Consider the following 27,937-nt stretch of genomic DNA (forward strand, 5'->3'; position numbering starts at 1 on the left):
TTCGGTTTCAATTTGATTGTTACTTTTTTCTACGCATTTTACAAAGGTTACAAAGGATCATATGGAAAGAGTAATGAATAATATGAAAATTAAAACGATCTCAAGAGTTTGGTTGGGGGGCACAAGATCAGAGTTACTCCCCCTCCTGTGTAAAATTGTGGTAATAAGTACCTAATACAAACCTGATGCAAACTTTAAAACTCTTCAATTGTACCAATCTATGAAAATGAAGTGGGGGGGGGAATCATTTAAAAAAGGTCAAAATTTTTTTTTTCTTAACACAAAAAGCACATGTTTCAAAATCTATAGGGGAGAGAATATTATTTTTTCAGATTCTAAAAAATATAAATACAAACAAATTCCGAATCCTTGCGTAGTTGGTGCTCCAGAAACCGAATAAATTGCAATTTTTTAAAATAATGCGATGCGCCAAAACCCTTAATCCCTCTTTACTTTGGGAGGGTATAGAGTCTAAGTGTTTGAAGCATTAAAAAACCAATTTCAGCTCCATTCATTGACCTTGCATATGTTTACAAGAATTTTTAAAAACAAACTGGTCTACCGATAGTACCGTGATTCGCGTCATCGAAATTTAGAACAACTACCTGTAGTGTAAAATTTACAAGCCATCAGGCGAAAGTAAGCGGAACAATCTATTATTAATTTATATTCAGTCGGCTGAACGAAGAGATGCAATTAACACACAAAAATGCCTGAGAAAACTTACTTCTTTTGTGCAATTTTTATAAGTGCCACAGTAATTAGTAAAAAAGGAGTTTTGACTGAAAGAACTCTCAATTTGGTTGATTCAACTGAGAGTTTGGTTGTGTTTGATAGCGATGTGACTTTTCCAGACTCCACTATTCCCCCAGAAGAACTTGCAGTAGAATTAAGAACTGAAGAAAGTGATAGAAGTGATGAAGTCACAACTCTCGGTAACCTCGAATTTTCGTCAGGCATAATAGATGGATTAACCTCTTTTCCGACAGAAAAATTTCTCAGTGACGATGAGTTAATAAAAGCTGCGTCCTACGAGATTGATAGTAAAGAAACATTAGAAAGTGATGATTATGGTAAATCAGGATATGAAAAAAAGTCACAAAGGGGCATGGAAGCAAGGAGGATAGACTCCAATTCTCAAGAACAAAGGTTAATTAGGCCTAGCATTAAAGTACAAAATAGAAAATACCAAACTATTAAAGTTACAAGTAGTGAAGAAGAGGAAGATAGTGAAATATTAGCAAGTGATTCTATATCAACAAACATGAGAGTTGCTGGAATTTCTAAAGACAGTTTGGAAAATAATATTGAGAAAACACCATCAGTTATTGCACCAATTGTCCATGAAAAAATTTTACAGTATAAAGCAAAACCTATGAAAAAGCATGATTCAAGATATGAAAAGATTAAAATACCATATTCAAAGCCCATTAAAATAACTATGACTGAAGAAGTAGATGAAAATATAGATTTTGTTCCTCTTCCATATCCACAGAATATGAATATGAGGATTATAGGTGTACCTAAAGAAGAAACGATTTCTGAGACCCCTGATCTACAAGTCAGTGAGACAACTCACACAAAATCCCATTTAACGTCCTTAGTTCTATCAAATATTAATAATGCTTTCATAAGTTCAACAGAAAAGCCCGAAGGTATTTCAACAATAGATCATTTAAGCACAGCAGGTATTCCATTTTCTAAGGAAGAGAGTTCCAACGAGGCGATAATTAGTATAGATTATGATAATGATAAATTTCCAAGTTCCGTCGTTGAGGATGACATCCTGGAAGGCTCTGGAGACAATGAAGAAGGTAATATCCTACCGCAGTTGAATTTTATTGAAAGTGAAAAATTAAATTCTGACCTAAATGCAGGTGCAAATATGACAACAGAATCTAGCATAACCGGTCAAAAAATTACTGGTTTATATGCTCGTTTGATACCTACCCGACAATCAACTTCCAATTCCAGTTTTACAACTACCCCAAAAACTACTAGGATGACGTTTAGAAGACCTATATTCAGCAGAAGGCCATACCCAAAATCAACACTAAAGGTGATAAGCACAACACAAAGAATTTCTTCTGAATCATCAAGTCGCTTCAGAAGACCTATAAAGCGATTTTCAAATTCCCCTTTAACTAGGACTGGGACTTTAAACCGAAGAACATCGATATTGAATCTCAGTTCTTCATCTCAGAATTTGAATGACATTTTACCCCTGGAAAGCTTCTGGGATGAAGATTCAATTCAGAAATGGAAAAATATCCCTCAGGTTTATACAGATTATGGAAAGCAGGAGCTCAATTTATCAGTATTGAAAGATACTAAAAGACTCCGACATTCAGTAGGTGACATATTACAGGACTTTAGTAATATATCCTACCCGATAAACAAGGAGAGAATTTGTCGAGTGCGGAAAGTTCAAATAATTTTTATAATATTTTCTCGTGCTGGGAATTTTCATCAGCGGAATATGATTAGAAAGACGTGGTTAAATCAAGTAAATGTTAATGAGGCCGATGAGATAAAACATATTTTCTTACTCCCACAGGACAACAATCTACTGGAAAGAGTTACCCATGAACAAAAGGAGTTTAATGACATAGTGTATGCAAATGTGCATAATGCAGATTTAGCGATAGCTTTTCTTAAATGGGTTGCTGATTATTGTCCTAGGTCACAATTTGTTATGAAACTAGATGATGATGTCTATGTCAACCTGGAAAAGTTGTTAAACACGATGAAAAGGATTACAGAATTTAATGGTATTTATGGAATAAGGGCTACACATCTTGTCACCGAAAGAGGTATTTTTTTTGTTGTCTTTAAACTAAAGCCTTGACTGTTGACTAATCAAAAATTTTTGTCCCTATAACGTAATGAAATATTTATGAATTTCAAATTTATTTGTAGCAACAAAATCATTTTAAGGCCCAAGAACGGTGAAAATGAGGCATGAAGATTTGAACTGGTAAGCACCCGTGAATATCTTAAAAAAAAAAAATATATATTTAAATTCATTTTATATAAAAATGACTTTCATATACAGTTATGCGTTCTTTATAGCATTAGAAATCAGATATAAGAAAAACGGAAAAAAAGAGAGAAAAAATGTTTCCAAACAGTTTAAGAGGGTGTACCTTTTCTTTGAAAGTTTAGTTGTCGTTGGGAATCAACGGATTGTTAGGTTAGGTTAACCTAACCTGAATTTTTATGATGAAAAGTATTTTTCATTACCAAATCAGTTCCTTTTATTAATTTTTTCTTTAAAACATGGAAACAGTGACGAAAACTTCGTATTGTCCTAAAAATTTCATAATTTTGAAAAAAGCCAAAAAAAGTTGTTAATTTTTTTGTATTTATGCATGATGACCACTCCGGTGGTCCAGGGAGGAGGGCAAAAAATCAAAATTATACAGTTTAGTTAAACATTGTGGCTGGACCTTGGCTCGGGATAGAGTATTTGGAATCAAAGGAACCAAAGGATATCCATACGTTTTCACCAAATAAGACGGATCCGAAAAATAGTATAGCATTTTTAAGCTACAAAACAGCAAATATTTAATTAAGAGGCTAAAAGGTACAAGAGCTAAAGTATAGACTGGAGGTTGATTACTAGAGCTGGATGTTGTATTGGATTTAAAAGTGCCGAAGAAATTGTTTGGTCCCGAATGAAATTGGTCTCACCCTATTAAACAGTTCTTGGTAGCGAGCTGTAACTAAGGAGCGACACGGCTCAATAGTAACCGAAACTCTAAAAACCGAAAGTTTGATACAAATAGATGCATCAAATGAATTGGATTTCAATGCTGATTTCAAATATATAGGTTTTGTCAAGTTTTGTCTTGCCAGTCAAAAGCTACGGAGATATTTGCCTAATTCCCGAAAAAAAGGGGAAATATAGCCTCCCCTTGATGAAAGTTCTTATAATCGCATTATCAGATTCAGCGTATCAGAGGACCCTACTGTAGAGGTTTCAAGCTCCTGTCTGCAAAAACGTGGAATCTTGTATTTTTTGACAGTAGAATGATCTGCGATGCGTTTTTTTTTTTTTTTTTTTTTTTTTTTTTCAGCGGTGACCGTATAGAAAGTGGTCCTAATATCGCGAGAGGGTTCATTCAAACGTAAATTAGATATTCTAGTTCTCTTTTTAAGTGAAAAAAAAAAATGGAGGGCCACTAGCCCCCATTCCACACTCATTTCTTTCCCAAAGTCACTCAATCAAAATTTTAAGATAGTCATTTGTACAGCATAGCATGCTATAGCATCAAGTATCAATTTTAAATATCTAATTCCAAGTATTTCCAGCTGTTGAAATACCCATTTTTGTTGATAAACATCACTAATAATTTTTGTTGAATGTGGAATGTGGTTGTGGAGAGGCTGTAGTCGAGGTTAAACCTCTCTCTTCAACCCTCTTAACGGCTCGGGTATGATTTGTGTTTTATTAAAATATTTATTTTGAACAGTGTGATTTTGTTATCAAAACATCAAAAAAAAGAGAAAAAAATCACTCTAATAATCAAGATAATCGAAAAGAATTAATTGAAGTCGACTGATTGTTTAATATGTAATGATATTATTTCCTGGAATTTTCCAAAACATGTAATTATAAGCGAGGAAAAAATTAAATTAAATGTTGTTTTCAGTAAAGAGGAATGATGCTATGACCTTTAAAGGGTTCTGGGGTGGTAATCCTACTTTGGGTCTTTACTTTTCTTTGAAAAACTTCTTTTTTCAAAAAGTTTTTATTTAATTTTTGCTTGCTTTTGACTGATAATATTTTATTGTGGTTATTTTAAACTTATATAATATTTTAAACTAGGAATATTTGTGCATTTTTTTCAGTTTTTCAGCCTAGGAATGAGAATTTTGGATTGTAATTTCAGTTTGAATAAAATTAGGATATTCAGTTTAACTTGCTGATCAGCAGTAATTTTTCAAAATAAACTTTTAATAATGGTTTAACAGAATATTTTATAATGGCATCCTTTACAGGGCTGCAGCCGTTCTGACTCGTTTTTTTTTGTTTTTTTTTTTCTTTCAGTAAATCCATGTCAAGGTGGTTTATTAAAAGTAGTTTAGTTTTTTTGTATTATTAAGAAAATAATACAAAAAACCTCACAGATCTATACAACCAGATTTGTTTCCTTAATTTTTTTTTTAATTGAAGTTCCTATGATTTTAAATGTTTAATTAAGACGTCTACAAGGTTAAGTTGTCTACGAAGTTGCGATTTGAAACATAGGCAATTTTTAAAGGGGGAAGCAGAATTTCAAGTTAATAATTTAAGAGTCACAATAATTTCGTAATTTAATTTTCATAAAAATAGAGTAGAGGGCGCAGTCGGCAAAATTTGTTAATGCATCCAAATTTTATTCAAATTTGGCCTCAAATTTTATGGGAGACAGGGGTGGGGGCTACTAAAGATTTTTCCCCGGACGCAGGAAAGGACAGAACTCCCACTGATTTTGAAGCAGATTAGCGTCAAAAATTCAAATGTTTTATGGAATCGATACAACCAAATTTTTCTGTCACAGAATTGTCACACAATTGTTAGAGTGAAGTTTTTCTCGGAGACGAATGAACCAATGCCTTCTAGTGCTACCTTTTTGAAATATATACAAACCGACACCTGTGTCAATGAATATTCTTTGCTATTTCATGGTCTATAAAAAATTAAATTTATTCTATATGCCATTTCATTATCATCATTTGCTTTACATTGAAGAGTATTTTTGCCGAAAAGACACAACAGCAACATTTATGTATATTTTTGTCTTACTAGTTTTATATAGTCTATATTCTGAATGCAACCCTACTTGAAACTAAATTAATATCGGTAGAAAATAGTTTGCAAGCTAAATAACCACTTAATTTTAGTGTATTTAAGGTTGGATAAAAATTATTTTAGAGTTTAATGGAAACTTAAAATCTAATGGTTAAATTTTTTATAATTTTTTTTTCTCGGTAGAATTGTATCGGGGAAAGAATCAAGAACTTACTTAAATTGGAAGCATAATACACCCACACAAAGGAGTAGTGATACCCCTAAATCTATCGTTGTTACAAACCTCTTTAACCTCTTGATTCTGAGTGGTCACATTAGAAAAACCCCATTCACGTCCACGTACCTCGTCTTTCTTGTATCCGCTTCGCGTAACATAACCGAGTATACAACCCCTGCTTCAAATATAATATAAACTTGGAATTTGTGAAACGGAAAGATACAACAGAAAAGCCATTTATGCTTAAATCTATTTAATAGAATATTTGCTAGAACATAAGCTATCCTTGATCCCTCTGGATATGAAAACAAACACTAGGAGAAATGAAGTAGTGATGTTATCCCTTGTATATGTTAACGTCACATGATAAACTTCCTTGTCAAGGAAGGATATATCCCCGGAAAAAAAATTCAAGGTGTTTGCGAAAGACTATTGGAAATGCAAAAGCTTTAGCTGGTTTAAATAGAGAGTGGACCACTTAACTCTTTATTAGAAGAGAGAATTCAAACAGGAGGATATCTATACTGATATTATCCATTTTTATTGAACTTGCTTATACCAAATACAAGACGATTCAATTTGTTTTTAAATTCTTTTACAGTATCTATTTAGACCTTTTAGATTATTTTTTTTAGTAAAATGAAGAACAAAAACGAACTGAAACTCAATGAAAAAATAACTGCTGTTGCTTAGGGTTCACTTTTGTTTTATCAAACTGTACAACACAGCTCCTAACATTTACACCACCTAACGATAACAGGAATAATTTAACAATGATAACATAGCAGTGATAGCTTATAAACTACAGAGCTCCTGTTTTCAAGACTCTTTCGCTTTTTAGTTCAATGCTCTTATAATATATAGCTTTATTGACGGAAATGAATTCAGCCGTTTGTTTTGGAAACCCTTTTATCTCATTAATATCATTATATGATATCATCATTATCATTATCATTAATCTCATTAATATCATTTATGAAAGAATAACAGCTATTATCAAACAGTTCGTGGTAACGAACTGTTTAAACTCCGTAACGAACCGTTAAACTGTTTAACGAACATTTAAAATCAGATTTAAGATTAATATTAATATCAAACAGTTCGTGGCAACGAACTGTAGTAAGGAGTGACCCGGCTGAATAGTAACTAAGACTCTTAAACATGGAATTTTCATACCAATAGCTACATCAAAAGAATCGCATTTTAATGCTGATTTTAAATGTATAAGTTCCATCAAGTTTAGCCTTACCCATCAAAAGTTACGAGCCTGAGAAAATTTGCCTTATTTTAGAAAATAGGGGGAAACAACCCCTAAAAGTTATACAATACGAAAGCCACACCATCAGATTCAGAATATCAGAGAACCCTATTGTAGAAGTTTCAAGCTCCTATCTACAAAATGTGGAATTTTGTATTTTTTGCCAGAAGGCAGATTATGGGTGCGTGTTTATTTGTTTGTTTGTTTTTTTGTTTGTTTGTCGTTTTTTCCCCAGGGATGATCGTATCGATCCAGCAGTCCTAGAATCTCGCAACAGGACTCATTCTAACGGAAATGAAAAGTTCTAGTGCCCTTTTAAATTGACCAAAAAATTGGAGGGCACCTAGGCCCCCTCCCACGCTATTTTTTTCCCAAAGTCACCAAATCAAAATTCTGAGATAGCTATTTTATTCAGCGTAGTAGAAAAATCTTATAGCTATATCTTTGGGGACGATTTACTCCCCCACTGTCCCCTTGGGAGGGGCCAGAAGTTACAAACTTTGACCAGTGCTCACATATAGTAATGATTATTTGGAAGTGTACAGACGTTTTCAGGGCGATTTTTTGGTTGGGGGGGACTAAGAAGAGGGGAATACGTTGGGGGAACTTTCCTTAGAGGAATGTATCATGGGGGAAGAAAATTTCCATGAAGGGAGCGTAGGATTTTCTAGCATTATTTTAAAAAAAATAACAATGAAAAAATAAATATGAAAAAGTTTTTTCAACTAAAACGAAGGAGCAGAATTAAAACTTAAAACGAACAGAATGTATTACGCATATGATGGGTTCACCTCCTCCTAATACCTCGCTCTTTACGCTAAAGTATTTTTAGTAATTTCAACTATTTATTCTACGGCTTTTGTAATTCAGGGGTCATTCTTAAGAAATTGGGACGAAATTTAAGCTTTAGTGTAAAGAGCGATGTACTGACGAGGTGGTGAACCCCCTCATATGTAAATTAAAACATGAGAATACAGAAGTTCGTTACGTAAGCTAATTTATAAGTTACGTATATCTTTTACCAATAAAAACATTTGTAAAAAATCAATAGTTCTAGTTGCTTTTCTAAGTAACCGAAAACTCAGAGGGCTACTAGGCCTCCTCCCCTGCACCTTTTTTTCTCAAAATCATTCGATCAAAACTATGAGAAAGCCATTTAGCCAAAAAAATAAATATGCAAATTTCGTTCTAATTAATCATCTGCGGAGAGCCAAAATCAAAACATGCATTGATTCAAAAATGTTCAGAAATTAAATAAAAAAAACTATTTTTTTAACTGAAAGTAAGGAGCGAAATTAAAACTTAAAAAGAACAGAAATTACTCCGTATATGAAAGGGGCTGTTCCCTTCTCAACGCCCCGCTCTTTACGCGAAAGTGTTTTACTGTTTTAAAAAGTAGAGTTGAGAGAAAGTCAAAGTTTAGCGTAAAGAGCGGGGCGTTGATGAGGAAGTAGCCCCTTTCTCATACGAAGTAGTTTCTGTTCGTTTTAAGTTTTAATGTCGCTCCTTACTTTCCGTTAAAGAAACTTGTTTTTTTTTATTTAATTAATACAAGCCTCAAAAATAACAGCATTAACTTAACAAAAATAACAATAACATCTAAAAATAAAGTTCAATAGTGACAGTTTTCAAGACTGTCTTTATTTCTTTTATAACGTTTCTACATAATACACAGTTTTCATGACTGGAATAAATTCTTGAACTTTATTTTACTGATGTTTTTCAGCCAACAGACATCCATAAAAATAAATTACTTCTCGCTTATTTTCCTCAGATATAGTTCTGTTTAATTAAAATGGAACAACTGGAAAAACAAATTTTTAGAACCTTAGCTTTTACACATCAAATGTTTTAAGAAGACTACCAAATCTCTTTGTCAGTATGAAATATGTATAGGGTTGCCACCGCTAATGATTCATCACTATTGATAGTGATTTTTTTTTATGTTGCGTAAACAAAAAATTAACTAAATCAGTACATAAATAACCAGATTACTGAAAAAATCATAGAAATCACTAAATTTGAGTGATTTTATTTCACTCGGTGGCAACTCTGAATATGTATCAGAAATAACCAATTTAACAAGCCTTGGTATTGAATCCACTAAAATAGCGCACTTGTTATTGACTTCATCATCGTGGAACGAATAGAACTTTTTTTTTTTGTAGAATGTTTCAAAGAAATTTCCTATGGAGGAGCTATGTTGTCCGATTTAAAAAATTATGGGAATTATCTGGCTTTTAAAGTTTCGCTCATTTGTTAAAAATTATCTTATATAGGCTTCTGAATAATCCATTTTCTAAGAAAAATAGAAATAATTAAAGTAAATAAGAATTAAATTAATTAACTACACAATAATTGATATAAATTAATTAAGACACGAATCTTTTTCCTAGACAATAGGGTATTTAACTAAAGAGTCTCAGACCAGAAAACACCGGAACCCGTAAACCGGAAGAACCCGGTAAAAATACCCCGGAAATATACACCAAGCTCCAAGTTTTTATTTTCACTGGGTGGCAACCCTGAATATGTATCGAAATAACCACTTTAAAAACCCTTGGCATTGAATCCACTGAGGTGGCGCAAATGATATTGACTTCATCATCATAGACCGAATATAATTTTTTTTTTAGTAGAATGTTTTATAGAAATTTCCATGGAGAAGCTATGTTCTGTCAAAAATATTGGAATTGTCTGGCTTTTAAAGTTTTGCTCATTTGTTAAAAATCATCTTGTATAGGCCTCTGAATAATCCCTTTTCAAAGAAGAATAGAAATAATTAAAGTAAATAAGAATTAAATTACTAAAATTAACTAGCCAATAATTAATATGAATTAATTAAGAAACTAATATTTTTTCCTAGACAATAGGGTGTTTAACTAAAGAGTCTCGGACCAGAAAACACCGGAACCTGGAAGAACCCGGTAAGAATACCCCATAAGTATACACCAAGCTCTTATTTAAAGTTGTTTCTGAAGTGTGCAAGCTAAATTAAATACTTAGTACATGCTAAAACAGTTCTAGTGTGTCTAGTGGGCTAATACAACCTTTACGTAGTGAAGATGGATGATGGTTAGCGGTTAAATGAAAAAAACTAGTTTTTTTAACTGTAAGTAAGGAGCGACATTAAAACTTAAAACGAACCGAAATTATTCAGTATATGAAATGGGTTGTCCCCTCTTCAACGTCTCACTCTTTACGCTAAAGCTCTTAATTGTTTTAAAAAGTAGAATTGTGGCGAAGAGTCAAACTTTAGCGTAAAGAGCGAGACGTTGAAGAGGGGACAACCCATTTCATATACTGAGTAATTTCTTTTCGTTTTAAGTTTTAATGTCGCTCCTTACTTACAGTTAAAAAAACTAGTTTTTTTCATTTAATTTCTGAACATTTTTGAATTAATGCATGTTTGATTTTGGCTCTCCACCATAGGACTTGTCCAATCTTATTGAATTTTTTGTATTGAATCAGATTAACAGATTATTAAAATGAAATTTGCATATTAATTCCTTTTTTGGCTAAATTGCTTTCTCTTAGTTTTGATCAGACGATTTTGAGAAATAAGGGGTGGGGAAGGAGGCCTAGTTGCCCTCCAATTTTTCGGTTACATAAAAAGGCAACTATAACTTTTAGTTTTTAACTAACGTTTCTATTACTGTTTATTACTGTTTTAAAATGTAGAGTTAAGAGAAAAAGTCAAACTTTATCGTAAAGAGCGGGGTGTTGAGGAGGAAAAGCCCCTTTCATATACGGAGTAATTTCTGTTCATTTTTAAGGTTTACTGTCGCTCCTTACTTGCAGTTAAAAAAACTTGTTTTTTTTATTTAATTATCGAAAAGCGCTTGCATTGCTATACACTAGTTTTTGCGACCATTCAATACTTTTCCTATCTGGTATTTCACATATCCTGAAAAAAAGACAAGATCTGGCTGAACTGTGTATATTATATTTCCGCTATTGTAAGTTTCTGTTTCATTTACCCCGGTCTTATATGAAAAAGAAAATAATTCGTTATTTCGGGGCTTCTGACATTATTACTCCTTTGCGGAAGTTAGGCTCAAAATTGGAAAAGGATTATATTTTTTCTCTGGGCCCCTTCCACCTCTTAGTTCGTTTATTTTCCCGTTAGTTTTCACCTGTTTTCGCTTTATAGTTGTGTTATCTCTTAGCAGTTCTTTCGTTAGTTGAGTTATGGTTATAGTATATATGTTTTATCGCTCGTATAGTTTTGTTATTTTCAAATTATACTCCATAATAGAGAGGCTCCGAACACCCAGCATTGTATATTAAGCTCTGAATTTGACGTTTTTTTCTAACGTGACCAGATTCGTCCTGCGCCCTGCGCCCTTTTCATTGAATTTTTCTTCCCCCATGACATATTTCTCCAAGGAAAGATCCTCCCACATAGCCCTCTCCCCTCAACCCTACCCCCAAAACAAAAAAAATCACCCTGAAAACGTCTGTACACTTCCCAATAACCATTATTATATGTAAACACTGGTCGAAGCTTGTAACTTGCAGCCCCTCCCCCAGGGACTGTGGGGGAGTAAGACATCCCCAAAGACATTGTTATTATGGTTTTTAACTATGCTGAACAAAATGGTTATCTCAAAATTTTGATCCGTTGACTTTGGGAAAAAAATGAGCGTGGGAGGGGGCCTGGATGCCCTCCAATTTTTTTGGTCACTTAGAAAGGGCACTAGAACTTTGCATTTCCGTTATAATGAGCCCTCTTGCGACATTCTTGGACCACGTGGTCGATACGATGACCCCTGGGAAAAAAACAAATAAATAAACACGCACCCGTGATTTGTCTTCTGGCAAAAAATACAAAATTCCACATTTTTGTAGATAGGAGCTTGAAACTCCTACAATAGGGTTCTCTGATACGCTGAATCTGATGGTGTCATTTTCGTTAAGATCCCACGACTTTTAGGGGGTGTTTCCCCCTATTTTCCTAAATAAGGCAAATTTTCTCAGGCTCGTCACTTTTGATGGGTAAGACCAAACTTGATGAAACTTATATATTTAAAATCAGCATTAAAATGCTATTCTTTTGATGTAGCTATTGATATCAAACTTCAATTTTTTAGACTTTTGGTTACTATTGAGCCGGATCGCTCCTTACTACAGTTCGTTACCACGAACTGTTTGATTGGAACCATAAAAACTAGGGATTTTCGGTGAGGCCAAATCGTCTCCAATTAAGATTCAAGGGGAAACTAGCCTCTTTTAAGAATTAGCGATTAAGGACTATGCACGATCACTTAGACTACCTTTTTTCTTCGGAAAAAAAGAAATTTGTAGATACTGGCTTTAGTCCTAAAAAATTTAGAATTTCATTTCATAATTTCCATCAAGATTGCATCCTTTTTTTCTAAGGTGTTTAAATCCTATTCCTAAAATTATGCAATTTCTCATGGAATAATAACAATAATGACCAGCTTTAAAAATAACACTTTTGCATAGTTAGAATCAGCATGCGAAACAGATTTTGTTGTTACATATTTTAATAAGTTTAATCAAAGCTTTATATTTAGAGTTTCGGCTTGTATTGACAAGAGTAACTCTTTATCAAGGCTGCGTCCTTTGTCCCACTCGTAAAAACGTAAAAAAATAAATGTAACCAAATTTTTAATGCGTGTTTTAAAGTTTTTTGTAAACCCTCCCCCCCTCCAAGGAAAAAATCTTTTTGTAAAACACCCTTCGAAAAAAAAAATCCTAACAGTTTTTTGCTAAGAAGTGTTTTATCTAAGGCTCTCTGAACTTTGAGGTAGGCTACAATTTCCTTCTTCAACTCCTTTTATACATATAAATAGGAAAACAAGAGATATTCCTATTTAAATATTTGTGAAAAAAGCTGCCAGTAGCAATGGCTCACTCCCCCCTGGTGAAATTCCTGGTGGTGCTCATAAGTCCTCTCGCCCTTTTGTGCCTGCAAGCTGATGTATTTAATCGTTTTTGTTATGCGGAATATCTATTTTTGCGAAGAGAAGGGAGCCTCTTTATTATAGGCTCAGTAAAACAAAAAAAAATCCCAGAATGGAAGGACGATCAAGGGTTAATACCCATGACTTTGAGAAAACAATGAGCATGGCAGAGGGCCTTGGTGCCCTCCAATTTTTCGGTCAGTTAAAATGGGCACCAAAACTTTTAATTTCCGTTAGAATGAGCCCTTTCATGACATTCTAGGACCATTGGGCCGATATGATCACCCCTGGAAAAAAACAACAAAAGGAAAAAAAAAACAACAACAAATAAACACGCATCCGTGATCTGTCTTGTGGCAAAAAATACAAAATTCCACATTTGTGTTGATAGGAGCTTGAACCTTCTAAACTAGGGTTCTCTTATACGCTGAATCTGATGGTGTGATTTTCGTTAAGATTCTATGACTTTTAAGGGTTTTTTCCCCCTATTTTCTAAAATTAGGCAAATATTCTCTGGCTCTTAACTTTTTATGGATAGGATTAAACTTGATTAAGCTTACATATTTAAAATCAGCATTAAAATACGATTCTTTTTATGTAACTATTGGTATCAAAATTCGGATTTTTAGAGTATCGATTACTATTGAGCCGGGTCGCTCCTTACTACAGTTCGTTACTACAAACTGTTTGAAAATCACAGCATAATAAATCACTTCTTAAGGTCTTAATCCCATCCCTATCCCTTTCATATTTACAAAGATATGCCAGCTCTCATCTATCATAGTTGATGCGGAATTATACTCAACTGTAAATATTTTTATCTTTTTACTAACTTTTTAAATGAAGCTTTAAGATAAATGTCTATAATGACCGTTTATTTTGCATGGATTAAGTTTACCTTTAGGAGTGACTGTGCCATCTTGTGGCATTACCTTCTCTAAAACTAGGAATGTTGTTACATAGTTTTTCGATGATTAAAATTGATTGGCGATCATTATTATCTCTCGATAGGTTTTTGACCTTCTTTACGCCAAAATTTGTGGCCTTGCCCTAAAAAGTGTCACAAAATGCCACTTTGCTACTTGAAAATGGCTAGAGAACTTTTAATTTCTCTTAGATGAGACTTCTATTGATATTCAAGGACTAACTGCACGATACAGTCACATATAGAAAAAAGACAAAAAAAAACAAACAAGCATCCTTGGTAATCCTTCTTAATTTGTGAAAATTTTGCACTTCTGTAGATAGTGACTTGAAGATAGTCGAGATTGTAGATATAGTGACCTCTTCGACAGATTTCTCTGATATACTGAATTTGGTTGTGTAACCAAACCGTGATCGTTCAGATCGGGTTTGTTTTGCCATATTTTTTGAAAATAAGTCTTGCAAGGACTGGTGGGTTACCAAAAATTCTTCTTTTTTTATGTTATTTTTTGCGTTATATAAGAAAGCGTTTTACGTTATAAAACATCCCATATTAATACGGTCTTCTTCAGACTTTTTGATGCTAATTATTTAACAAAGGCAACGTTAAAATGTAGCATAAGAATAAAGGGAATTAGGGGAGACAGTAAACCTTTTTATATTTAGAATAAATAGTACTTTCGTTATTTTAATATTGATTTTTCTATTTTGTAATAAGAACACCTTATTTTTTAACATTTGTTCGTTTTTAAAGAACAGATTAAGACGTACAGAATATATTGCCTAATAATGAACTGCCCTACCACCTGGGAGTATACTCTTTGGACAAGGATCCTTATAAGTATTTTCAACAGTTTAAATAGGGTTATTATATAATTTTTGCTTTATATATTTTGGCCTAATTTAGGCCAAAATCCTTAGTGCAGCGCACAATTATATGAAAGTGGCATGTCTTCTCTTCCTTCCTAAAATTAGGCAAATATTTCATGATAGTAATTTTCCTAAGTGATTTTAAACTTAATTAGTCTTATAGATTTACATATTATTGTTCAAGTTGTTTTAACAACTTGTTATATATATATATATAACTTTTAAGTTATATATATATATATATATATATATATATATATATATATATATATATATATATATATATATATATATATATATATATATATATATATATATATATATATAACGAAAAGAGAAATCACCAATGCAACAGCACAAACACAAAAAAAAAAAAATAATATATATATATATATATATATATATATATATATATATATATATATATATATATATATATATATATATATATCATGAAAAGAGAAATCACCAATGCAACAGCACAAACGCATAAAAAAAAGAGACAGAAGGAGAAAAGGAAGACTGTTTTCCTAAATTAGTGATTAATATAGACCAGCGCTTGAACGAGGCCTTAACCCTACTCATAAATTCTATAGAAAAGTCGTTGGTGGGAGGAAGCCCATTAAGTCGAATTCAGAAAATATCTAGTAGTTTTGCGTTATTTCATTAAACTCTTTATTTTAGCCTTACACCGAAAGCCTCTACTTAAAACCCAAACTGTTTCAGGAGTCTCGTTAGTGGAATCGCAGTATGTTAGGCTGATATACTTGTATAATTGAAGTATACTTTATGTATATACTAAGTAGTATATACTTATATACTATAGTATATACTTATATGCTAAGTTTAGACTCGAAACTAGCAGCTTTTTAGAAACTTTTGTTATGTCATCTACACGTGTTCCTGGTTAAAAATAACTGAAGATGACGGATAATTGGAAGATGGTGAATGGCCGCAATAACCTTTGACTCTGCTTAACATGTCGCAATTTAAACATTAACTAAATAAAGCTGTGGTGAAACCTCATTACCTTAGCATCCGTATAATCACAGACGTAGGGTTGTCACTACTTTTGATTTATCACTATTTTTAGTGATTTTTCATATTGCCTAAAGAAAAAAAAATCACCAAGTCAACACATAAATCAATATATTATTGAAGAAAAGCAGTATATAACTCAAAATCGGTAAAATTTTTATTTTTTTTCACTATTCAGAGACCCTGCACAAACGTGTGTGAACTAGTAAGAATACAACAAAACAAGAAAGACAATTTTGCATGAGGGCTTGAAATGTCAAAAGTCTCTGCATAATTGGTCAATTATCTGTCGTTTTCAACCGATTCCTAGTAACTAATAGCTATGGGCTTAAATAATGATGATAATGGTAAATGAATTATTATATTTATATTATATTATATTATATTATTTATATTGTATTATATTTATATAATTTATATTAGATGACGCAATGGCCATATACAAAAGTTGTGATTACATCCATATTGTCCCAATCCAATCCTCCCTCCAGCCCTATCCAGTATTCTCCCAACATTTTATTTTCATAAGCGACTCTTTCAGCCCTATTTTGACAAGTCTACCATGCTTTTTTTTCTTCAACTAGAGGATTGAGTTTAAAATTTCGAAGGAGTATTGGATCTTTAATTTCTCTATTAAGGATGAAGGGCAAACAATTTTTTCTCTGGGCATTTGTAGTTGACAGGCAAATACATTTGCAGATTGCGTAGTTGTTATTGTTATTTTTAAATAATGTTTCAGCTTTATAAATCAAAGTGTTTTCTCCTTTAAGCCTGTCGTCCCATAGGCCTCACTGCTATCTTACATAGCTTCTCTGATGCTGATAGACTTACAATATTTTATTAAAACAGTTCGTGGTAACGAACTGTACTAAGGAGGACCCAGCTCAATAGTAACCACAACTCTAAAAAAAAATTATTGATACCAACATATACATCAAAAGAACCACATTTTTGTACTGACTTTAAACACCTAAGTTTCATCAAGTTTAGTTTTATCCATCAAAAGTTACGAGCCTGAGAAAATTTGCCTTATTTTCGAAAAGTCATAAAGTCTTAATGAAAATCACATCATCAGATTCAGCGTATCAGAGAACCATACTGTAGAGGTTTCAAGCTCCTATCTGCGAAAATGTGGAATTTTGAGGTTTTTGCCAAAATAAAGATCACGGATGCGTGTTTATTTATTTATTCGTTTTTTATTTGTCGTTTTCTCCCCAGGAATGATCAGATCGACCCGTTGGTCATAGAATGTTCCAAGAGGACTCATTTTAACGGAAATTAAAAGTTCTAGTGCCCTTTTTAACTGACCAGAAAATTGCAGGGCAACTAGCCCCTCTTTCACGCTAACTTTTCACCGGATCAAAATTTTGAGATAGCCATTTTGTTCAGCATAGTCGAAAAATCTAATAACTATTTCTTTGAGGACAACTTAATCCCCCACAGTCCCCGTGGGAAAGGCTGCAAGTTATGAACTTCGCCCATCGCGTACATATAGCATTGATTACTGGGACGTATACTGACGTTTTCAGAATAGATTTAATCTGGTGGCAGGGGTGTCAGAAGGAGGGGGTTACCTGAGAGGATCTTTCCTTGAAGGAATTTATCATGGAAGAAGATAATTTCACTGAAGGGGGAGCTGGATTTTCCAGCTTTATTTAAAAAACAATGAGAAAAAGAAGTATTCTCAACTGAAAGTAAGGAGCAGCATTAAAACTTAAAGCGAACAGAAATTATTGCGTGTATGGGGCGGGTACGTCCCCTCCTCAATACCTACTGACGGTTTTATTACCGCATCAATACCGTTTTATTTGTTTTTTCAATTTTTTTGTATAATATCAGTCAAATTGATTGAGTAGCTAACATTTCTACCCAAAAACAATCGTTAAGACATAGGCTATAAGACATTTTAGCCCAAGGATACAGTTTTTTAATGGCGAGTTTGACTAGATACAATCTTGAACGCTTTTGAACCTTCTGCTGTATCCCTCTTCTATCTACAGGACAAGAGTAAAATCCAACTCTGTAATGCAAATTCTCTTTAATCTTCCGTGGTTCTATATGTTTAAGTGCGTGGCTCTAGAAATACTATAATCTAATTTTATGACCATAAATATGGCTGAAATCTTGTCATTTGGATGTTTACACTGCCTAACAAAAATAACAAGGAATCTCAAAATACCTGGAAGAGCAAGACTGAGATCTGAATGTTGGAATTGATTAAGTGAAAACTTCTACAACCATAGGCCTATGTACAAGATCGTATCCAGGGGGTGGGGAAGGGGGTTTAATCCCCCCCCCCCCCGCCAAAAAAATTCTTTTACTAGTTAAAACGTCACAAGAATGAATATTTATCCCCTGAAAGAATCGTTTTGTAAAAACCTCTCCGAAAAAAAAATCAGATATGATCCTGCCTATATATCATAAAAAAATCAGAAAAATCAGGAATTCAATTTTAACAAGAGACCTCTGTGTGCAGCGGTGTAATTTTGGTAGTAACAATGAAAATTTAAAAAAATAAAAGAAAAACGAGTGTTAAATCAGCAAAAAAAAGCTAAAATACATATGGCACCAAAAATTTAAGAAGATGTAGCTTTCCTTTAAAGGTATTGTTGTCTTTCGGAAGGAACAGATTGCTAATATTTGAATTTCATCAGACGAAAAGTATTTTGTAACTTCCTAATCTAGTTTAAAACTCTCCAGGAGGAAAAATCTTTTTAATTTTGAAGTGGTTTTACTTTTAAAATGCAAAAAAAATAAGAAAGAAACCAAACTATAAGACTAGAAGACAAAAAAAATTAATTTTTTGTTTAAAAATAGCTGAAAGTGTTTGAATAAATACTTGAATACACTGATATTAATTACAAAAGAATTTAAGTGCATATCTAAAATATATATCCAAACAGTTACCCAAAAAGCGTTTGCAACTGAATGTGAGAGAATTGTAGATATATTCAATACAAATGCCCTTATGTGTAGAAAAAAGCTTTTGTTTAAAAGGAAGGACAGCTTTCGAAGTGGCTGGATGTCCTCGTAAGCGAATTTCCGGCAGGAAGAAGCGTTAAGGAAATTCATTATGTTAATGGTGAAAAATTTTCACTTTCTGCTAGTCAAGCAAAAAATCTTATGCTTAATTATGTACTAATTGGCCTATTTTTTGTACATACTTTGTTTTAGTTTAAAACTGTTAAAAGTTGTATTCGAGGACGATGGCGTTTTTTATCAGGGGGAAAGGGAAAGAGATTATTTTTATAGACTAACAAAACTGTTTTCAGCCAAAAAGCCAAGCTTGTCAATTGTAATTAAAACTATAAAATATTGAAGCTTGTAAAATTTAGATAAAAAAAACTGTTTTGGGGTTCCAAATATTTAAAATTTAATCGCTGACCCATGTATGATATTTAACGTTTATCAGGCTTTAGGTATCAGAGCTTACTTCCGTTTCAAGACAAGCTCTTCAAGTAAATCTGTTTTATAGGGAGATCCACCATTTACGCTGGCAAGAGCAATGCCCCCGTTCTCAAATGATAAACAATAGGATATTAAATATATTTATAACACGAAAATGGAAACATTACAATTTAATTCTTAGTGAAAATAAAGCTCATGGTATCAACTCTCCCCCCACCTCTGAGAAATTTTCTGCCGGTGCTAAGGGTCCCTAAGCACCGACATCTGAGCATAAGACTCTAATCTTTTACGTTATACGAAAAAAATTTACAATAAGAAGGGGAAATCATCCCAGAGGACCCTTAATGAAAGAGTATTATTCTCCCCCCCCCAAAAAAAAAATCTAAATTTGTCTAAGGGCTCACTGAGACTGTGAAATTTGATAATAAAAACACTCCCTTTAATGCTTTAGGCACACTCTTTTTACCCAACTGTAGATCTTCCGATCCTCCTCTGTTAGAGCTAATTCGTAATTTTTAAAAATTTTGTGCAATTTGATCCATCCTTAAATGAATAAATTTAGTTAAACGAAGATTTAAAGTAATGATTACGTTATTCATTGATTTTATATTGACCATTTGTATCTTTAGAAATGAATACATTACCGAGTTTAAATCTAATGCGCTCTGAGACCATACTGGCTATGCATGACGTATGAAAACAAAAGCTACGAGCTCATATGGCACTTGTGACGAGGCAAGAAGAGCTAAGAGCCAAGAGCTCATATGGTATGAGCTCTAACAAAATTCTAAGAATCAATAGATTGATTTGAAAGGAAAATCAGAGGCTTAATGCCGGTCGGGATTTAAAATAAGAGCTCTGAGTCACGATGTCCTTCTAAATATCAAAATTCATTAAGATCCGATCACCCACTCGTAGGTTATAAATACCTCATTTTTTCTAATTTTTCCTCTCCCTTTAGCCCTCCCCCCGATGTTCGAATCTGGGAAAACGATTTTATCAAGTCAATTTGTACAGGTCCCTGACACGCTTACCAATTTTCATCGTCCTAGCACGTCCAGAGGCACCAAACTCGCCAAACCACTGAAAGCCACCCCCTAACTCCCCCAAAGAGAGCGAATCCAGTACAGTTACGTCAATCACATATCAAGGAAATTTCCTTATTCTATCCACCAAGCTTCATCCCGATTCCTCCACTCCAAGTGTTTCCAAGATTTCTCCCTCCAACTCCCCCCAATGTCAAAAGATCTGGTCGGGATTTGAAATAAGAGCTCTGAGACATAAATTCCTTCTAAATATTAAATTTCATTAACATCCGATCACTTATTCATAAAATAGAAATACCCCAGTTTTCACATTTTCCAAGAATTCCGGTTTCCCCCTCCAACTCCCCCCAATGTCACAGGATCTGGTCGGGATTTAAAATTAGAGCTTTAAAGCACAAGATTGTTCTAAATATCATTAAGATCTGGTCACCCTTTCGTAAGTTACAAATACCTCATTTGTCTAAATTACCCCCCCCCCCCGAACTCCACCAAAGAGAGCAGATCCGGTCCGGTTATGTCAGTCACGTATCTTAGACAGGTTTTAATTCTTCCCATCCAGTTTCATCCTGATCTCTTCGCTTTAAGTATTTTCTAAGATTTCCGGTATACCCCCAACTACCCCCCCCCCCCAATGAGCCTGGATCCGGTTGAGATTTAAAATAAGAGATCTGAGTTACCAGGTCCTTCTAACTATGAAGTTTCATGAAGATCTGATCACTCCTTCGTAAGTTAAAAATACGTCGTTTTTTCTAATTTTTCAGAATTACCCCCCCCCCCCCTGGATAGAGCAGATCCCTTCCAATTGTGTATATCACGTATCTAAGACTTTTGCTTATTTTTCCCACCAAGTTTCATCCCGATCCCTCCAATCTAAGCGATTTCCATGATTTTAGGTCCCTCCAAACTCCCCCCAATATCACCAGATCCAGTCGGGATTTAAAATAAGAGCTTTGAGACATGATATCCTTATAAATATCAAATTTCATTGAGATCCGATCACCCGTTCGTAAGTTAAAATTACCTCATTTTTCTAATTTTTCAGAATTACCCCCCCCCCCCCCCAACTAACCCAAAGAGAGCGGAGCCGTTCCGGTTATGTCAATCATGTATCTAGGACTTGTACTTATTTTTCTCACCAAGTTTCATCCCGATCCCTCCACTCTAAGTGTTTTCCAAGATTTTAGGTTTCCCCTCTCAACTCCCCCAAATTTCACCAGATCTGTCGGGGTTTAAAATAACAGCTCTGAGACACTATATCCTTCCAAACATCAAATTTCATTAAGATCTGATCAACCTTTCGTAAGTTAAAAATACTTCATTTTTTCTATTCATTCCGAATTAACGGGCCCCCCACTCTCCCCCCCAGATATTCAAATTGGGAAAACGACTATTTCTAATTTGATCTGGTCCGGTCCCTGATACGCCTTCCAAATGTCATGAAGATCCGATCACTCGTTCGTAAGTTAAAATACGTCATTTTTTTAATTTTTCAGAATTACCCCCCCCCTCCCCCCTCCGATAGAGCGGATCCGTTCCAATTACGTAAATCATGAATCGAAGACTTCTGCTTATTTTCCCCACCAAGTTTCATCCCGATCCCTCCAATCTAAGCGTTTTCTATGATTTTAGGTCCCCCCAAACTCCCCCAATGTCACCAGATCCGGTCGGGATTTAAAACAAGAGCTTTGAGACACGATATCCTTTTAAATATCAAATTTAATTCAGATCCGATCACCTGTTCGTGAGTTAAAAATACCTCAATTTTTCTAATTTTTAGAATTACCCCCCCCCCCAACTACCCCAAAGAGAGAAGATCCGTTCCGGTTATGTCAATCATTTATCTAGGACTTGTGCTTATTTTTTCACCAAGTTTCATCCCGATCCCTCCACTCTAAGTGTTTTCCAAGATTTTAGATTTCCCCCTCCCAACCCCCCCAATATTACCAGATCTGCCCGGGATTTAAAATAACAGCTCTGAGACATGATATTCTTCCAAACATCATATTTCATTAAGATCTGATCAACCGTTCGTAAATTAAAAATACTTCATTTTTTCTATTTATTCCGAAATAGCGGGCCCCCACTCCCCCCCAGATGGTCAAATCGGGAAAAAAGACTATTTCAATTTAATCTGGTCCGGTCCCTGATATGCCTGCCGAATTTCATGAAGATCCGATCACTCCTTCGTAAATTAAAAACACGTCATTTTTTCTAATTTTTCAGAATTAACCCCCCCCCCCCCGATAGAGCAGATCCGTTCCAATTATGTAAATCACGTATCTAAGACTTCTTCGTATTTTCCGGCTAAGTTTCATCCTGATCCCTCCAATCTAAGCGTTTTCCTTGATTTTAGGCCCCCCAAACTCCCCCCAATGTCACCAGAAACGGTCAGGATTTAAAATAAGAGCTTTGAGACACGATATCCTTCTAAATATCATATTTCATTGAGATCCAATCACCTGTTCGTAAGTTAAAAATACCTCATTTTTTCTAATTTTTCAGAATCAACCCCTCCCCCAACTACCCCAAAGAGAGCGGATCCGTTCCGGTTATGTCAATCATGTATCTAGGACTTGTGCTTATTTTTCTCACCAAGTTTCATCTTGATCCGTCCACTCTAAGTGTTTTCCAAGATTTTTGGTTCCCCTCTCCCAACTCCCCCCCCCCCCCCCAATGTCACCAGATCCGGTCGGGATGTATAATAACAGCTCTGAGACACAATATCCGTCCAAACATCAAATTTAATTGACATATGATCAACCGTTCGTAAGTTAAAAATACTTTATTTTTTCTATTTTTTTTCCGAATTAACGGGCCCCCACTCCCCCCAGATGGTCAAATCGGGGAAGTGACTATTTTTAATTAATCTGGTCCGGTCCCTGATATGCCTGCCAAATTTCATCGTCCTAGCTTACCTGGAAGTGCCTGAAGTAGCAAAACCGGGACAGAAAGACCGACAGACAGACAGACCGACAGAATTTGCGATTTCTCTATGTCACTTGGTTAGTACCAAGTGCCATAACAAGAAAGGAAATAATAAATGAAAAGAGAAAAATCAAATAGGTGAAAAACGAGGATTTTGTCGGCCAGTAGCAAAATATGAAAAACAAGCAAATATTTCAACAAGGACCTCCGCCAAGTCGTCCTCAGTGCTCAAAAAAATAAGAAAGAGGAAAAAGAAACAAAGAAGAAACAACAACAAAATCTAACCTTCTTAAATGAATTGTACGAGAGGAAAAAAGACACTGAATCAAACAACAAAAACCAACTTGAAATCAATGAAAGAGGAGTTACCAATCAGATTGAATGAGTATCCTTTGCCTTGCAACAGATTTCGCCTGTCTACAATTTCGGTTTCCATTAGATATGCGTACAGGTTGTCTTTAATTAGATTAAATAAAAAAAATTTTTTTAAATGAAAGTAAGGAGCGACATTAAAACTTAAAACGAACAGAAATTTCTCCGTATATGAAAGGGGCTTTTCCTTCTCAACCCCCCGCTCTTTACGCTAAAGTTTGACTCTTTCTCTTAACTCTACATTTTAAAACAGTAAAAAACTTTAGCGTAAAGAGCGGGGCGTTGAGAAGGAAAAGCCCCTTTGATATACGGAGTAATTTCTGTTCGTTTTAAGTTTTAATGTCGCTCCTTACTTTCATTTAAAAAACTTGTTTTTTTTATTTAATTTCTGAACGTTTTTGAACCAACACATGTTTTGATTTTGGCTTTCTGCAGAGGAATAATTAAAACGAAATTTGTATATTTTTTTTTTTGGCTAAATGGGTTTCTCATAATTTTGACCGAATGATTTTGAAAAAAGAAGAGCGGGGGAGGAAGCCTAGTTGCCCTCCGATTTTTGGTTAATTTAAAAGGCAACTAGAACTTTTAATATTTTACGAATCTTTTATAAGAAAAAGATATACGTAACTTATAAAATAGCTTACGTAAAGAACTTTTGTATTCTCATGTTTTTATTACATATATGAGGGGGTTCGCCCCCTCGTCAGTACCTCGCTCTTTACACCAAAGCTTAAATTTTGTCCCAATTCATTAAGAATGACCCCTGAATCACAAAAGCCGCAGAATAAATAGTTGAAATTACTAAAAATACTTTAGCGTAAAGAGCGAGGTATTAGGAGGAGGTGAGCCCCTCATATGGGTAATAATTTATGTTCGTTTTAAGTTTTAATCCTGCTGCTTACTTCCAGCTGAAAAAAAACTTTTTCATATTTATTTTTTCATTGTTTTTTAAGTAATGCTAGTAAATCCTGTGCTCCCTTCATGGAAATTTTCTTCCCCCATGACAAATTCCTCGATGGAAAGTTCCCCCAGCATATCCCCCTCTTCTCAACCCCTGCCTCCAACCATAAAATCCTCGTGAAAACGCCTGTACACTTCCCAATAACCGTTACTATATGTAAGCACTGGTCAAAGTTTTGAACTTGTAACCCCTCCCACGGGGACTGTGGGGGAGTAATTCGTCCCCAAAGACATAGTTATAAGGTTTTTCGACTATGCTGAATAAAATGGCCATCTCGGAATTTTGATCCGTTGACTTTGGGAAAATAATTAGCGTGGGAGGGGGCCTAGGTGCCCTCCAATTTTTTTGGTCACTTAAAAAGGGAACTAGAACTTTTCATTTCCGTTAGAATGATCCCTCTCGCAAGATTCTAGGACAACTGGGTCGATACGATCACCCGTGGGAAAAAAAACAAAACAAAAAACAAACAAATAAACATGCATCCGTGATCTTCTGGCAAAAAATAAAAAATTCCACATTTTTGTAGATAGGAGCTTGAAACTTGGACAGTAGGGTTCACTGATACACTGAATCTGATGGTGTGATTTTCGTTAAGATTCTATGATTTGTAGGGGGTGTTTTCCCCTATTTTCTAAAATAACGCAAATATTCTCAGGCTTGTAACTTTTAATGGGTAAGACTAAACTTGATGAAGCTTATATATTTAAAATCAGCATTAAAATGCAATTCTTTTGATGTAGCTATTGATACCATAATTCCATTTTTAAGAGTTTTGGTTACTATTGAGCCGGGTCGCTCCTTACTACAGTTCGTTACCACGAACTGTTTGACTTGGCGAAAAGATTCATCGAGTCTTTTAATATTAAATTGTTATAAATTGGGCTTAAGGAAATATCTCCCGTGTCTCTATTTATAGCCAAATTTATATTTATATGTTTTTTTTTCTATTTATATGTTCTCTTTAAAAGATTGCGATAGGCTATTTACGGTACATATTAAATTTGCCTCTCCAAAAAGAACTAAATGGTCAGGATTTTCGCATATATGCTGGGCCAGAGCTTATTTTTCATATTTTGCTACTGGATGACAAAATCCTCGTTTTTCACCTATTTGATTTTGCTTTTTTCATTTATTATTTCCTTTCTTGTTTTCATATGTCATGCATAGCCAGTATGGTCTCAGAACATATTTACGTCAAGCTTACGGGGTGCATTTGACCAATATTGTTTTAGACTTTTAAATTTTTTAAAAAACACGCAAATCTTATTTGTCAATTCAATTTCTTAGAAACTTGCAAAAGAAATCGAATTCTTCTTCCTTCTTTACGTTACAATTTACACTCAGGTACACAATCTGAAGGCCTATTTAGCCAGAGAATGGGTTTCAAAACTCTAACTTATATTTTAAAAGACCATAGACTCACAAGATATGTCCTTAGTAATAAAAAATGTAATTTAAAATCTTTATTACATCAGACTTTATCCTTTCCAGATTTTCTCCAAATTTTAAATATCTCACAAAGGTCTTTCCAATAAGTTTTTAATTTAGCGAAAACTCGCTTATCAGAAAAAATTTCAAAACTCGAATTTCAACATTTTCAACAAACACGGATTTTCCTTCCTAGATTTTGTCCTGGCTCTCCTTTGGAAAATCTATCCTCCAAAGTTTTCACACGCAAGGAGCTAAGTATTCTATCAAAAGGACCTAAATTTGCATGGCTCAGACACACGTAAATATATCAGAAGTTATTACGAACGTGGAGTCTGGTATTCTTAGCTCTCATGGTGAATTTGAAAATCCAGACCTACTAAGAGGAGAAATAGTAAAGAGTATCCTTGATTATAAGCCGTCATGGTTGCTTACAACTCAATCAAAGGAAAAAATTAAAATCCTCCGAAATTTGAAAAAAAGATAAAAATACAGTAATTACAAGAGCAGATAAAGGAAACACACCTTTGTGATTATGGATTCTGCAGGTTATCAAAATAAAATAAATACCCTTTTATTGGATAAAAATATTTACAAAGAAATAAAAACTGATCCCACAGATAAATACATCAAGCAGTTGAGAAAAAAATTATAAATTTTAAAAGACAATAGACTAATCACCCCTCAAATGTACAGAAAATTTTACCCAAAAGGTTGTTCAGCCCCAAAATTTTATGGTCTACCCAAAATCTATAAGAATGATACTCCGTTACATCCTATTGTAGCATGTTATAGTTCTCCAGCTACAGTTGTAGGAAGATTCTTAGCTACAATTTTCTAGTCTCTTCTAGCAACACAGAAATCTTATATAAAAAATTCCATAGATCTTGTTGAGAAGCTGAAAAATCATAGTATAACAGAAAAAACTATCTTATCTAGTTTTTATGCAGTTTCCATGTACACTTCATGCGATGTCCATAAATATGAATAGGCCTTACAAAGAAAATTAGAGGAAAATTCTGCTTGGTCAGATTATAAAACCTTGGAAATTGACACAATAATGACGCTTGTACGTCTTTGCAACAAGTTCTCCTTATATTTTATGTTTCGAGAAAATTTTTTCCTTCAGGTCAAGGGCCTACCCATGGGCACTGTTTTGTCTCCTTTTTTGGCAAATTTTTACATGGATTTCATAGAACAATTTGCTTTGAATAGTTTCCCCTTAAAACACTCTCTCTGGTTTTGTTTCGTTTATGATAATCTTGCTGTTTGGGAACATGGTCAGGACTCTTTAAAAGATTTTTTGGCATATTTGAATTCTTTTGATTCAAATCTTCAATTTACAATAGAACTGGAAGATTCAGGAAAGCTCCCTTTCTTGGACGTTTTAATAATAAAAAATAGTCCTAGCCTTGGATTTTCCATATATAGAAGGCCAAACAATAATGATCGGCATCTACATCTTTCGTCCAACCACCCTCCTTGTGTAAAAACAGGGGTAGTAATTTCTTTAGTCGACAGGGTTCTAAAAATATGTTATATTCAACTCGGGAAAGGGTAAAATGGACCCTATACTAGGTAGTGGTGTCTACAGAGTCCCGTGTTCATGTGGAAAATTTTACATTGACAGGACCCATCAACAACTAGGGGAACGATTGCATGAACACAAAAGTTCAATAAATAAGTCCCTGAGATTTGAAAATAACAATGACAACTTTGATTCAGCTCTGGCCCAGCATATATACGAAAATCCTGACCATTTA

General features: G+C 34.1%; 1 protein-coding gene across 1 annotated transcript in view; it reads left to right on the forward strand.

Moving 5' to 3' along the window:
- Positions 1-650: 650 nt before the first annotated feature.
- LOC136037377 (uncharacterized) overlaps positions 651-27,937 on the forward strand; it is a 46,502-nt gene continuing 19,215 nt past the window's right edge. The window contains exon 1 of the mRNA XM_065720106.1: positions 651-2,813. Coding sequence (XP_065576178.1) covers positions 710-2,813 — 2,104 coding nt within the window. The 5' untranslated portion in view covers positions 651-709. The remainder of the gene's footprint in view (positions 2,814-27,937) is intronic.

This window comes from Artemia franciscana, chromosome 16 (genome assembly GCF_032884065.1).
Source record: "Artemia franciscana chromosome 16, ASM3288406v1, whole genome shotgun sequence".
Taxonomy (NCBI): domain Eukaryota; kingdom Metazoa; phylum Arthropoda; class Branchiopoda; order Anostraca; family Artemiidae; genus Artemia; species Artemia franciscana.